General features: G+C 42.0%; 1 protein-coding gene across 4 annotated transcripts in view; it reads left to right on the forward strand.

Moving 5' to 3' along the window:
* Positions 1-15331, forward strand: part of rfx2 (regulatory factor X, 2 (influences HLA class II expression)) — a 221387-nt gene that overhangs the window by 128736 nt on the left and 77320 nt on the right. For all 4 annotated transcript variants that reach the window (XM_072244689.1, XM_072244688.1, XM_072244691.1 and 1 more), the window contains 4 exons: positions 6109-6183; positions 8588-8769; positions 9329-9448; positions 14925-15049. In XM_072244689.1, the coding sequence (XP_072100790.1) occupies positions 6109-6183; positions 8588-8769; positions 9329-9448; positions 14925-15049 (502 nt within the window). The remainder of the gene's footprint in view (positions 1-6108; positions 6184-8587; positions 8770-9328; positions 9449-14924; positions 15050-15331) is intronic.

The raw sequence follows: 15331 nt of genomic DNA on the forward strand, positions 1-15331 counted from the left end.
GTGGCCCACAGAGTGAAGACGCCTTGTGCGTGTATTTGTTTATTGTGTACTTGATGTTGCACTCCAAGAAGCACATGATACTTTACAAATCAACCAACTGATTCCAATGGCATGGAAACCACGACGATTGGAGCTGATGGATTTGTTGCAGCCTTCATCGGCCTTCGCAGCCGTTGAGTTCGAAGTAACTTCGTCCGCCTGTTCCACCGTTGAGGTCTTGGCTGGATTGTTCTTTGTCAGGGACCTCACCCTCAACCTTACCGCCATGGGTGACCCTATCAGGAGCATAGCTCCAGACAGCATTGCTCTCGGGATCACAGGACCACACAAGCTTCTCCACCACGACAAGGTGACAATCCACGGAGAAGTGAAGAAAGTACAGTTCCCATATCAGGCAGTGATACGGCCAGTCAGGATGCTCTCAATTGTGCCCCTGTAGAAAATCCTTAGGATTTAGGGACTCATGTTGAGCTTCTTCAACCACCTGAGGTGAAAGAGGCACTGTCGTGCTTTTTTCTCTACACAGCCAGTATGTTCAGACCAAGTGAGATCCTCAGTGATGTGTATACCGAGGAACTTGAAGCTGTTCACCCTCTCAATCCCAAATCCATCGATGTCAATAGGGGTGAGCATGTCTTTGTTCCTCCTGTGATCCACAACCAGCTCCTTAGTATTTGCGACATTGAGGGAGAGGTTGCTTTCTTGACACCACTGTGTTAGGGTGATAACTTCTTCTCTGTAAACTACCTCATTAGTATTTCAGATAAGGCCAATCAATGTTGTATCATCTGCAAATTTAATTAGCAGATTGGAACTGTGGGTGGCAACACAGTCATGGGTGTGCAGGGAGTGGGGGGGGGGGGCTTGGGACACAGCTCCTGTGTTGAGGGTCAGAAGGACAGAGGTGAGTTTACCACCTACCGGCGATCTGACATTTGCAAATTTGCTGATCCAGTTGACCACATTATCATCCCGATCGTTGATATAGATGACAAACAACAATGGACCCAGCACTGATACTTGTTCCATTCCACTAGTCACAGGTCTCCAGTCAGAGATAATCATAAACGAGAAGAGATCCAGCACCTTCAGACTTTCTAATGTTTATATTTATCTACCTCCACTCTCTGGCTTCTCCTGAAAAACCAAAGCCTAATCAAATTTACTACCTCATCTTGAAAGCCAAGCAACTGAACCTTCTTGACCAACCTCCCATGTGGGACTTATCAAATACCTTCCTGAAGTCCATGTAGATAATATCCACTGCCTTGCCTTCATCAACCTTTCCTAATGACTTCCTCAGCAAACTTTAAGATTGGTTAGGTATGATCTATGCACTAAGCCATGCTGATTGCCCCTAATCAGTCTCTATCTATCCAAATATTCATACATCTGGTCCCTTAGAATACCTTTCAGTAACTTTCCCACTACGAATGTCAGGCTCACCGGCCTATAATTTTCTGGTTTATTCTTAAGAGTCTGTCTTAAATAGTGGAACAAATTGACTCTCCTCTAATCCTCCAGTACCTCACCTGTTGCTGTGAATGATTTAAGTATCTCTGCTAGGCCCTCTGCAGTTTCTGCATTTGCCTCAATACAGCAAGCACCTCCTCCCCTGCAAACTGATTAGGGTCCATGAGCTCATTGCTGCTTTGCCTCGCTTATACAGATTCTATGTAAGTACAGGTCCAAAAAAATCCGTTGAAGATCTTCCCTATTTCTTTTGGCTCCACGAATAGACTACCATTCTGATCTTCCGGAGGACCAATTTTGTCCCTTGCTATCTTTTTGCTCTTAATATATTTGTAGAATCCTTGGGATTCTCCGTCACCATGTCTGTTAGAGCAACCTTGTGGCTTCCTCTAGCCCTCCTGATTTCTTTCTTAAGTGTTCTGTTGCATTTCTTTTACTCCTCAAATACTTTATTTGTTTCTACCCTGCCTATACCTGCTATGCACCTCCTTTTTTACTTAACCAAGGCTCCCTAAACTGATAATTTTTTAAAATTGGTCAGGGCATCAAAGTTTATAGCGAGAAGGCAGGTATATGGGGTTGAGTGGGATCCAAGATCAGCCGTGATGGAATGGCAGAGCAGACTCGATGGGCTGAATGGCCTAATTCTGCTCTTGTGTCTTATGGTCTTATGGAGCCACACCACCACCTATGCCTTCCTCCCTGTCCTTTCGATATGAAGCTCCCAACTATAACTTTCTTTCAGCCACGACTCAGTGATGCCCACAATGTCATATCAACCAATCTCTAATTGTGCCACGAGTTCATCCACCTTGGTCCGAGTACTATGGGTATTTAAATACATCATCTTCAGATCCCAGGAAGTTCCACAGAAGAGGAGTTGAGACCAGCATAGAGCAACCATGATCATATGGAATAGTGGTGCATGTTTGAAAGGTCCAGTCTCCTACCCTTGCACCTAATTTCTTGTATTTTAGAGGGGTTTTGAGGAAGAATTTTTTTTTACCCAGAGGATCAAATCTGGCATGTACCACCTGAGTGGGTGATGGAGACAGAGATTCTCAGAACATTTAAGAAACTTGAGTTGCCAATGGCTACGCACCAAGTTCTTGTAAATGGAATTAGTGTTGATAGGTACTTGGTGATCAGCATAGACATGGTGGGATGAAGAATTAAAGAACTGGATATGAGCTAATACATCACTTAACTATGTCATAACTGAATGTAAATTGATGAAAAAAGAGCCAGAATGCCAGTTATGTCTCTATAATTTAATTACAACAGCAGCCTTGTGATTAAACATTGTATGTATTTGGTCTAACACTCTTTACCGGATTATTTTTGTAGACCATGTGCTACTTAAAGTCTTTGAGAATCAAAATATTGCTCCCATTCTACATAAGGTTATCTATCAATACACAAGGAGGCCGCGTTGAGGGAAATGCTATTCTTTAACAAACAACCATCACTTATTTAATTATTTAGCGATACAGTGTGGAACGAGCCCCTCCGGTACACCGATCTGCACCACCCTGCAACACACTGATTTTGCCCTAGCCTAATTAAGGGACAATTTGCAATGACCAATTAACCTACTAACTATAACTTTAGACTGTGGGAGGAAACTGGAGCACCCAGAGGAAGCCAGCATGCTTCATGGGAAGGACATACAAACTTTCTTACAGAGGACACCAGAACTGAACTCCGAACTCCGACACCCGAAGCTGTAATAGCATCATGCTAACCACTATGCCTGGATGTCCCAGGTCTTTTTAAAGTGGGGTCAGCTGGTTGTGATAAAAAATACTTGCTTTTAATGAGAAACATGGAAGACCAAAAAATGAGTCTCTATCTGCTGTTGCACCTCAGTTTGAAACAAGTTTATTGGAATGCAAGTCAGAGGGCTACAGGAAATCAAATGTTATGGATCCTGACAAATTAACTGTCTGACCTTAATTTTAATACAGCTTTATATCATGCCTATATTTTCACTCAGAGAAGGAATTTTGTTTATTGTCAATCCTGGATAGTTATAAAAAAAGGTAATTTTACTTGTGTTAGCACATTTTGTTAGATAAAAGTCACAGTGTATACTTAATTATTTTGATCTTGTGCAGTTTCTTTTTTGGCGTGTGCTGCGTGCGTCTGCGTGTGCGTTTGTGCGTGCATGTGTGCGTGCGTATGATGTTGGCGGGACGATGTCTTTTTCATGCCTTTACAAGGCACGGAGCGAGAGAGAGGCTGTGTGGCGCGCCACTCCTCACACAGACATTTCGCAGTATTTTTTCCCGTTTTATTTTACGAGATCAAGTTGCGATCTCGACACTCAACCTGGCATGGATGGAAAGCGTACTCGGGCGCAGCTCCGACTGGATGCGAACCCGGAAACCTTCGTTCCGGAGTCCGGCGTTGATGTCATTGCGCCACCAGCTTGTGCAGTTTCATCTGAAATGTTACATTGATCATATTAGCATTGGTTTCAATGTAAATATGCAAAAAGATAGGTCTGGTCTGCGAGTTGAGGTTCTAAATTGGAGAAAGGCCGATTTGGATGGTACCGGAAAGGATCTGGCAACTGTGGATTGGGACAGGGTGTTTTCTGGCAAAGGTGTCCTTGGTAAGTGGGAGGCCTACAGCAGTGAAATATTGAGAGTACAAAGCTTGTATGTGCCTTTCAAAATAAAAGGTAAAGATAACAGTTGTAGGGAGCATTGGTTTTCAAGAGATGTTGATGCCCTGGTTAAGAACTAAAATAGATGCAGTGCAGATATAGGCAGGTGGGAACAAATGAGGTGCTTATGGACTTTAAGTGCAAGAGAACACAAGAAAGAAATCAGGAAGGCTAGAAGAAGACATGAAGCTGCCTTAGCAGACAAAGTGAAGGAGAATCCAAAGGGATTCTACAGATATGTTGAGAACAAAAGGATTGTAAAGGACAAAAATATTCCTGGGAGATCAGAATATTAATCCATGCATGGAGCCAAACGACATGGGGAGATTGTAAGTGCATTTTTTTGCATCTGTATTTACTCAGGAGATGGACACAGAGTTTCCTGAGCCTGACATCAGTAGTGGGAAAGTGATTGGAAGGTATTCTAAGGGACTGGATATATGAATATTTGGATAGATATGGACTGATTAAGGATAGTCAGCCTGACTTTGTGTGTAGTAGGTCATGTCTAACCAGGAGAAGTTGATGAAGAAAAGGCAGTGGATGTTGGACTTCAGCAAGGCTTTGACAAGGTCCTGTCAAGGTTGGTCAAGAGATTCAGTTGCTCAGCATTCAAGATGAGTTAGTAAATTGGCTTAGACTCTGGCTTTGCGGGAGAAGCAGAGAGTGGTAGCAGATGTAGCACACACAAAAGGCTGGAGAAACTCAGCAGACCAGGCAGAATCTATGAAAAAGTGTACAGTTGGTGATTCAGGCCGAGACCCTTCAATGGGTCCTGCTCGAAAGGATCTCGGCCCGAAACATCAACTGTACTCTTTTTCATCAATGCTGCCTGGCCTACTGAGTTCTTCCAGCATTTTGTGTGTGTTACTTGTATATCCAGCATCTGCAGATTTTCTCTTGTTTGTGGTAGTAGATGGTTGTCTCTCTGATTTGAGGCTTACGACTAGTGGTGTGCCACAGGAATTGGTGCTGGATCCTTTTGTTTGTTATCTATATTAGCAATCTGGATGATAATGTGGTTAACTTGATCAGCAAATTTACAGATGACACCAAGACTGGTGGTGGAGTGGACAGCGAGGAAGACTGTAAAGGCTTGCAGCAGGGTCTGACCAGCTGGAAAATTGGGCTGAGAAATGGCAGATGGAATTTAATACAGACAAGTGCGAGGTGTTGCACGTCAGTAGGACCAACCTGGGTAGGTCTTACACAGTGAAAAGTAGGACACTGAAGAGTGCAGTAGAACAAAGGGATCTGGGAATACAGGCATATAATTCATTGAAAGTGACATCACAGGTAGATAAGTCATAAGGAAAGCTTTTGGCACATTGACCTTCATAAATCAAAGTATTGAGTACAGGAGATGGGATGTTATGTTGAAATTGTATAAGACATTGGTGAGGTCGAATTTGGAGTATTATGTGCACTTTTGATCACCTACCTACAGGAAAGATGTAAATAAGGTTGAAAGAGTGCAGAGGAAATTTGCAACAATATTGCAAGGACTGGAGGACCTAAGTTATAAGGAAAGATTTAATAGGTTAGAACTTTATTTGTTGGAATGTAGAAGATTGTAGAGAAATTTGACAGAGGCATACAAAATTATGAGGGGTATAGATAGGGTAAATGCAATCAGGCTTTTCCACTGAGGTTGGGTGGGACTACAGCTAGCAGTCATGGGTAAGGGTTAAGGGTGAAAGGTGAAAAGTTCAAGGAAAACATAAGGGAAACTTGTTCACTCAGGTTCGTGAGAGTGTGGAATGAGCTGCCAGTGCAAGCGGTGCACGCAAGCTTGATTTCAATGTTTAAGAGAAGTTTGGATAGGTATATGGATGGTAGGGCTATGGTCTGGGTCAGGTCAATGGAAGTAGGCAGTTTAAATGGCTTGGCATAGACCAGATGGCCTAAATGACCTGTTTCTGTGCTGTTCTTTTCTGTGACTATGACTCTATTTGCTCCACTAGATTGAAATGGCAATTGAGAACCTCCAGAAATCAGAAGGAATCACAGCTCATAAAAGCACTCTGCTGAACAGCCATGTAAGTACCTCTATCAACAAATGTTTTCCTATAAACCTGCCAGTAAATTATTATCCTGGTCTTCTTCGGACTTTTGTTTATCACCCATGTTTCATTTTCTATATCAGTGATAATAAGAACAAATGCAAAGTTTGCTAATGATACAAAGCTACATGGCAAAGCAACAAGGTTTCAGGAAAAAGTGGATAGGTTAAGTAAATGGGCAAGGGCGTAGCTGATGGAATATAATGATGAAAAATGTATGGTCATCCACTTTGGCAGAAAAAGCAAGTAGAGTATTTTATAACTGGATGGGATTGAAAGGTACTTGGATGGTCCATTCATTGAAGATTATCATGGAGCTATAACAAGCAGTTATGAAGGCAAATAGAATTTTAGCTTTTATTTCAGGAAGATTTGAGTTTGATAATAAAGGCCATTGACTGCATAATACATACAGTGGCATGCAAAAGTCTGGGCACCCCTGGTCAAAATTTCTGTTACTGTGAATAGCTAAGCGAGTAAAAGATGAACTGATTTCCAAAAGGCATAAAGTTAAAGATGACACATTTCTTTCATATTTTAAGAAAGAAAACTTTTTTATTTCCATCTTTTACGGTTTCAAAATAACAAAAAAGGAAAAGGGCTGGAAGCAAAAGTTTGGGCACCCTGCGTAGTCAGTACTTAGTAACAACCCCTTTGGCAAGTATCACAGCTTGTAAACGCTTTCTGTAGCCAGTTTGGGGGATTTTCGCCCATTCTTCCTTGCAAAAGGCTTCTTGTTCTGTGAGATTCTTGGGCCGTCTTGCATGCACTGCTCTTTTGAGGTCTATCCACAGATTTTCAATGATGTTTAGGTTGGGGGACTGTGAGGGCCATGGCAAAACCTTCAGCTTGCATCCCTTGAGGTAGTCCATTGTGGATTTTGAGGTGCGTTTAGGATCATTATCCTGTTGTAGAAGCCATCTTCTTTTCATCTTCAGCTTTTTTACAGACGGTGTGATGTTTGCTTCCAGAATTTGCTGGTATTTAATTGAATTCATTCTTCCCTCTACCAGTGAAATGTTCCCCATGCCACTGGCTGCAACACAAGCCCAAAGTATGATCGATTCACCCCCATGCTTAACAGTTGGAGAGGTATTCTTTTCATGAAATTCTGCACCCTTTTTTTCTCCAAACATACCTTTGCTCATTGCGGCCAAAAAGTTCTATTTTAACTTCATCAGTCCACCGGACTTGTTTCCAAGATGCACCAGGCTTGTTTAGATGTTCCTTTGCAAACTTCTGACACTGAATTTTGTGGTGAGGGCGCAGGAAAGGTTTTCTTCTGATGACTCTTCCATGAAGGTCATATTTGTGCAGGTGTCGCTGCACAGTAGAACAGTGCACCACCACTCTGGAGTCTGCTAAATCTTCCTGAAGGTCTATTGCAGTCAAATGGGAGTTTTGATTTGCCTTTCTAGCAATCCTACGAGCAGTTCTCTCAGAAAGTTTTCTTGATCTTCCAGACCTCAACTTGATCTCTACCATTCCTGTTAACTGCCATTTCTTAATTACATTACGAATTGGGGAAGCAGCTAACTGAAAACGCTTTGCTATCTTCTAAGAGCCTTTTCCTGCTTTGTGGGCATCAATTATTTTAATTTTCAGAGTGCTAAGCAGCTGCTTAGAGGAGCCCATGGCTGTTAATTATTGGGACAAGGTTTGAGGAGTCAGGGTATTTATAAAGCTTTGAAATTTGCATCACCTGGCCCTTCCTAATGATGACTGTGAACAAGCCATAGCCGTAACAAGCTAATTAAGGTCTGAGACCGTGGTAACAGTTATCTGAGAGCTCAAATCTCTTGGTGTGCCCAAACTTTTACATGGTGCTCCTTTCCTTTTTTCCACTCTAAAATTGTACAAAAAAAAATAGTACACTAATCTTGCTTAAAATGTTGAAAAGAATGTTTCATCTTTAACTTTATGACTTTTGGAAATCAGTTCATCTTCTACTCACTTAGCTATTCACAGTAACAGAAATTTTGACCAGGGGTGCCCAAACTTTTGCATGCCACTGTAGATCCTAAAAGACAAATGTTACTATACTGGGTTTTTGCTGTGACTGTCATCATAGGTCAGCCCCCGTTTAAACATGATGGAGTCCCTTGGAGGTTCTTGACATTTTGAAGTGGTTGCAGTCAGTCATCTTAATTTTCCCATGCAATGTGAAAACATCTGAGTGTGTACCTCATTTCACATTTCTAATGTAATTTAAAGCTTGCTAAAAGTGGGCTTTACGGAAAATGCATGCTAATGCAGGTCCAGTCAATACCGTCAGTGTTTATCATGTAATTCTTCACAAATGTTATTTTAGTTAGCTGAAGCTTGGTTAAGGCTAATTTTACAGCACGGATGAGTGACATATCCTTTTTGTTCAACACAGCTTCAGTGGCTTCTTGATAATTATGAGACTGCTGAAGGAGTTAGTCTCCCCCGGAGCTCCCTCTACAACCATTACCTGCGGCATTGTCAAGAACAGAAGCTTGATCCTGTCAATGCAGCTTCCTTTGGCAAACTGATTCGTTCTGTCTTCATGGGGCTAAGGACCAGAAGATTGGGAACAAGGTCAGAACAAATTGCACATCGATAAATCCAAGTCAGCATTTTGCTCTTCTTGTACCTCAGCCTACAGTGAAACTCTCCTAAGGCAATGTTGCTAAGATAAGATTTGTTCTAAGTATTTTTCCTTGTAAATAAATGGCTATTTGTTACATTTATTGCAAGACGTACAGACACTTTTAGTTCCTACTACTGTTCAAACTCTTGGACACTGAATCTCAAACTTCAAAGCTGAAATGATTCATTGCTTTCTTTAAAGACTTAAAATATAATTATAGCACTGCAGAGAAGTCTCATAAAGTGTCTGGTTAAAATTTGTGAATGTGTCAATCATTGGGAGTGCTCGGGTATATTTGATGAATCTTAATGCTTTGTTTTCTGTCTCGATCTAAACCAATTAATTCTATTGCAATGACAACAGAATCCATATCAAAGACAAAAATCGAACCTTCCTTGCTGTTTTTCTATTAATTAGGAGTTGTCAGTATAATAATAACTTTTGTTTTTGTTGGCAGTGGTCACTTTTTATTCAGCTATCTTCAGAGATCACTTTTCTCTGTTGCAGGGGAAATTCCAAGTATCACTACTACGGGATACGTCTAAAGCCAGATTCACCTTTAAACCGTTTACAGGAGGACATGCAGTACATGGCGATGCGACAGCAACCAGTACATCAGAAGCAAAGGTATGGCACCAGACTCTCATTTCTCACTCAGAAGCCTCTGAGAGGTAGAGATAACCGTGACAGATATAAGACCACAAGACATAGGAGCAGAATTAGGCCATTTGGCCCATCGAGTCTGCTCTGCCATTCAATCGTGGCTGATCCTTTATACTCCTCCTCAACCCCAATCCCCGGCCTTATTCCCGTAACCTTTGATGCCATGTCTAATCAAGAACCAATCAAGTTCTGCCTTAAATACACACAACAACCTAGCCTCCACAGCTGCCTGTGGTAACAAGTTCCACAAATTCACTACTCCTTGGCTGAAGAAATTTCTCCGCATCCCTGTTTTAAATGGACGCCCCTTTATCCTGAGGCTGTGCCCTCTTGTCCTAGACTCCCCCACAGTCAGAAACATCCTTTCCACATGTACTCTGTCTAGGCCTTACAACATTCAAAAGTTTTCAATGAGATCCCACCCCCATCCTTTTAAATTCCAGCGAGTACAGACGTTCGTTGTATGATAACCCTTTCATTCCTGGAATCATCCTTGGGAACCTCCTCTGAACCCTCCCCAATGCCAGCACATCTTTTCTTAGATGAGGAGTGCAAAACTGTTCACAATACTCAAGGTGCGGTCTGACCAGTGCCTTATAAAGCCTCAGCATCACATCCCTGCTCTTGTTTTCTAGACCCCTTGAAACGAATGCTAATACTGCATTTGCCTTCCTCACCACTGACACAACCTGCAAGTTAACCTTTAGGGTGCTCTGCACAAGGACTCCCAAGTTCCTTTGCATCTCAGATTTTTGGATTTTCTCCCCATTTAGAAAATAGTCTGCACATTTATTTCTACCACCAAAGTGCATGACCATGCATTTTTGAACTTTGTATTTCATTTTCCACTTTTTTACCCATTCTCCTAATCTGTTTTAGTCCTTCTGCAGCCTAACTGCAGAACAGAATTCCCCTATTGTTCACTAAAAGTTAAAACTGAACATTCCTGAAGCATGAATACCCAGGATCCAATTTAGCTAGGAATTCAATCTCCAAGTCAAGATGCAGTCCAGGAACCCCCTCACCTCATATCACCTTTCTCATACGCAGGAGCTCCATGGACTTCATGGCAGCACCTTCATTAATGTCTCATCCAAATTTATTATCCAGATAAGAGATAGTTGGGAGGTTTCAGGGTTGAAAGTTATTGATGATTAATGGATGATGTGGCGGAGTCCAACTGTTGAATCAATCACAATGCTTAATAAAGTTGGTCCTTTTGGTAATAATTTTCAATGATACTAATCTGAACTGACTGAATAAATCCTTGCATTTTGGATTTGAAATTATATTGACATTTTATAGCAGTTCAATCATACGAGAAGTAAATAGACTAAACTTTCTGTCAGAAGGCATTTATGAAAACAATGTATGGAAATCAAAGGCATTGCCACTGAGTGTGAAGCAAATGCTTCCTGGTGGTATCCACAGGGATCATACAGGTGATTTTGAACAGTGTGCTTCCTAAATAGAGAAATCAGGAGAATTCTGGTCAGAAGAGTTTGGTGTAAAAGAAAAGGAGATGCTAGCAAATACCACCGCTGTGGCTGAAGCAGTATTGTATACAATTAGCTCCTGCTCTTATGTTCTTATCCACCAGCAGTGGTGTGTACATCAAGGTCCCGTTGTTCTTCACTTCTCCCTAAGGCAACCAACACTGTGTATATCCTAGCCTTATTAATCCTCCCAAAATGCATCACCTCTCATTTCTTTGGATTAAATTCCATTTGCCATTGCTATATCCATCTCACCATTTGAACAATATTATCCAACAGTTTGATAGCCCTCCTTACTGTCAACAATAGCAATTTTTTTGTCAATCATATCTCCAACTTTAGGCCGGCTGGTGGCATAGTGGCATCAGCACTGGACTTCGGAGCGAAGGCTCCTGAGTTCGAATCCAGTCGGCTCCCTCGCACACTTTCCATCCGTGCTGGGTTGAGTGTTGAGCGAGCAACTCGACCTCTTAAAAATAAGAAAGCCTGCTAAAAAAAAGCCATCATGACGGCGTCCCGATGACTCCACTCGGAGTTAGGGGCTTTTTTCTTCATCTTCATATCACCAACTTTACATCCAAATTATTAATATGTTTAACAAACAATAAGGTGTCCAAGGAGGGCTAACACCCTCCTGGTGAAGGGGCTTATTGTGTCTATTCCAGGGCAGTTAAGTTATCTTTGGTTCCCACCAAACATTCAGCTCTCATCTGTGGCTCCAAGTAGCTGTTTGCATGCGACAGCGGCCAAACCCTGGTACAGCATTTTGACAGGCAGGCCAAACCAGGTGAGGGTAGCCAGCATCCTTGTACCCTGGTGAAGTAGGGACATGCCTATCCTAGCATGCAAAATCAACTCTGGCGGACTGGGTGGATGGGATCTATAGTGAGATCCAACGGCCAGGAAGGTGGCACTGCAACATCCTCTGGAGAGCGAGGCACAGGCACATCGCAAGACATCATGATCATCCACTGCAAACAAGGAAGACCCCAGTTTGTGATGCTCGTTCATACCACTGAACTCGGACTTCTGAGGTAAAGAGAGTGGAACTGCCACAGTGAATAGCTTTTTCGTTTAAAAAACTCTCCCACACATGTTTCCTGTTGTTGTTAGATATGATGGACAATCATCACCACCAAGGATCCCAGCATCAATCTGTATGGAACACCATGGTTACAGACTTCTAGTCATTAACAACAAATCACCACATTCACCTTTTAGAGCAAATTTGCCAACTTGCCCTAGATCTGATGGGTTCTAACTTTTTGAGCCAATTTTCGACGTGGCACCTTGTCAAAGGTATTTCTGAAGGCTATGTAGATTACTTCAGCAGTGTTACCTTCATAATATGCTTTGTTACCTCTCTGAAAAAAATAGTAAAATTGATCTAGCAGGGTCTTGGCTCTACCCTCAGTCTAGATCAATCCTGTCCCTTAGAAGTTTTTTTTTCCAATAAGTTATTTATCATTGATGCTAAACTCACTGGCCTGCGATTACTTGGGTTATCGCTGCTGCCTTTCTTGAATGAATGACTAGCTCCACAAAACGTTTATCTTTGTGAATAGGCCACACTGACGTCAGTACTTTCTCAGACTCCAAAACTCACAGCTTGAGCTGCTGCTCCTAAATGCTGTTCCTGCACCTATTGTAGTCTGCAACATCCTGTGTCATGGTATTTTATAGATTTTGACATCCTGCAGTGTCTCTATATATTTGAAATAATGTCCTACATCAGCACCTTTCTCCCTCACTGTATTGAATTCTCCAGGCCATCAAAGTCGTGAGTTACATAGAGAGATGTAACTCAAGATTTTGTAACTTATTTTCAACCTCTCACTGCTACAGGTGGAAGTTCCCACTTGCTTCAAAAAGGTAACAATTATACCAGTGCCTAAGAAGAATAATGTGAACTGCCTTAATGATTATTGCCCAGAAACACTCACATCGACAGTGATGAAATGCTTTTAGAGGTTGGTCATGCCTAGACCGAATTCCTGCCTCAGCAAGGACCTGGACCCATTGCAATTTGACTATTGCCACAATAGGTCAATGGCAGATGCAATTTCAACGGCTCTTCACACGGCCTTAGACCACCAGGACAATACAAACACCTATGTCAGGATGCTGTTCAACGACTATAGCTCAGCATTTAATACCATCATTCCCACAATCCTGATTGAGAAGTTATAGAACCTGGGCCTCTTTACTTCCCTCTGCAATTGGACCCTCAGCTTCCTAACCAGAAGACTACAATCTCTGTGGATTGGTGATAACATCTCCTCCTCGCTGACAATCAACACTGGTACACCTCAGGGGTGTGTGCTCACTGCTGTACTCTCTCTATACCCACGACTGTGTGGCTAGGCATAGCTCAAATACCATTTATAAATTTGCTGCTGATACAACCATTGTTGGTAGAGTCTCAGATAAGATGAGAGGGCGTACAGGAGCAAGATATACCAACTAGTGTAGTGGTGTCGCAGCAACAACCTGGCACTCAACGTCAGTAAGACAAAAGAGCTGATTGTGGACTTCAGGAAGGGTAAGACGAGGGAACACATACCAATCCTCAGAGAGATGAGAAGAGGAGAGAGTGAGCAATTTCAAGTTCCTGGGTGTCAAGATCTCTGAGGACCTAACCTGGTCCCAATATATCGATGCAGTTATAAAGAAGGCAAGACAGCGACTATACTTCATTAGGAGTTTGAAGAGATTTGGTATGTCAACAAATACACTCAAAAACTTCTATAGATGTACCATGGAGAGCATTCTGACAGGCTGCATCACTGTCTGGTATTGGGGGCGGGGGGAGGGGCGTGGTGTCTACTGCTCAGGACCGAAAGAAACTGCAGAGGGTTATAAATCTAGTCAGCTCCATCTTGGGTACTAGCCTACAAAGTACCCAGGACATCTTCAAGGAGTGATGTTTCAGAAAGGCAGCATCCATTATTAAGGTCCTCCAGCACCCAGAGCATGCCTTTTTCTCACTGTTACCATCAAGTAGGAGGTACAGAAGTTTGAAGGCACACACTCAGCGATTCAGGAACAGCTTCTTCCCGGCTGCCATCCGATTCCTAAATGGACATTGAACCTGTGAACAGTACCTCACTTTTTAAATATATCTTATTTCTGTTTTTTGCATGAGTTTTAATCTATTCAATATACATATACTATAATTGATTTACTTATTTACTACTATTATTATTATTTTTTCTTCTTCTATATTACGTATTCCATTGTACTGCTGCTGCTAAGTTAACAAATTTCACGATACTTGCCGGAGATAATAAACCCGATTCTCATTCTGATGCAGGTCCTTTGGCCAATCTGACCCATGCTGACCAAAATGCCCCATCAATGCTAGTTCCATTATCCAATGTTTGACACATAATCTCCTAAATCTTTCCTATTTATGTACTATACCTGTCCATCTGTCTTCCCAAATTCTCATCAGGTGATTCCATGAATTCCCCAGTCATCAAAAATCCAAGTTTCAGAATCAGTAGAAATACTGCTGTATGGAACTAGTCTCTATACTACTCTGGTTAAATTGTGAGGAGAGATTACACACAGCTGGTTTCCCTTGGTACTTAGAAGACTATAAGCTGATTTGAATTAAGTTTTATTTAAGATATTAAGTACAATTGATAATGTGGATAGTGTGAGTCAATTTCTCCTGGTCTAAAAGTTTCAGGAGTGAAGTTAGGAAAAATTCTGCAATCATGGGAGTTGATGCCGGGGTATTGTTACTTTCAAATCCCTGATCTCTATCAGTGGACCTGGGGGAAATAAGACTGGTACATAAAATCTGCTCACAGATCAGCTGTAATTTCATTGAACAGAAGAACAAGAGTAGGACCTCAATCCATGGGCCCTATTCTGCTATCAGCATTTCCGATTCTTCCAAATGGCTTTCCTTTTAAAGTTTTGTGTTTTGTCTATAGGTTTAAACCTATGCAAAAATTGGATGGTGTGGGAGACAATATGCCTGGAAATGGACAGCATGCAACTCCAGCAACCCCAGAGCAATCAGTGGCTGCACAGAGCCAACATCACCAGCAATTTCTGGGTCAGTCCGTTACTCTTCTTCAGGATTTTCCAAGGGTTCCCAACCTTGTGTCCACAGACCTCTCAGTTAATGTAGGGGTCTATGGCATAAAAAAGGTTGGCAACCCCTGCCCTACAGGTAGTAACCTGTAGAGTAAGTTCTGGTTTGAATTTAAGTTTCTCTAAGAAATTGACTGCAGTGTCCTAATATCTGAGAAAGCATTTCTAGTTGACAAAGTGTTGTGTCATCACCAGAGGCTGCTTCTCATACCCTTGGTAGCCGGTTTCTTATTATGATGTGTAC

This window comes from Mobula birostris, chromosome 26 (genome assembly GCF_030028105.1).
Source record: "Mobula birostris isolate sMobBir1 chromosome 26, sMobBir1.hap1, whole genome shotgun sequence".
NCBI classification, from domain to species: domain Eukaryota; kingdom Metazoa; phylum Chordata; class Chondrichthyes; order Myliobatiformes; family Myliobatidae; genus Mobula; species Mobula birostris.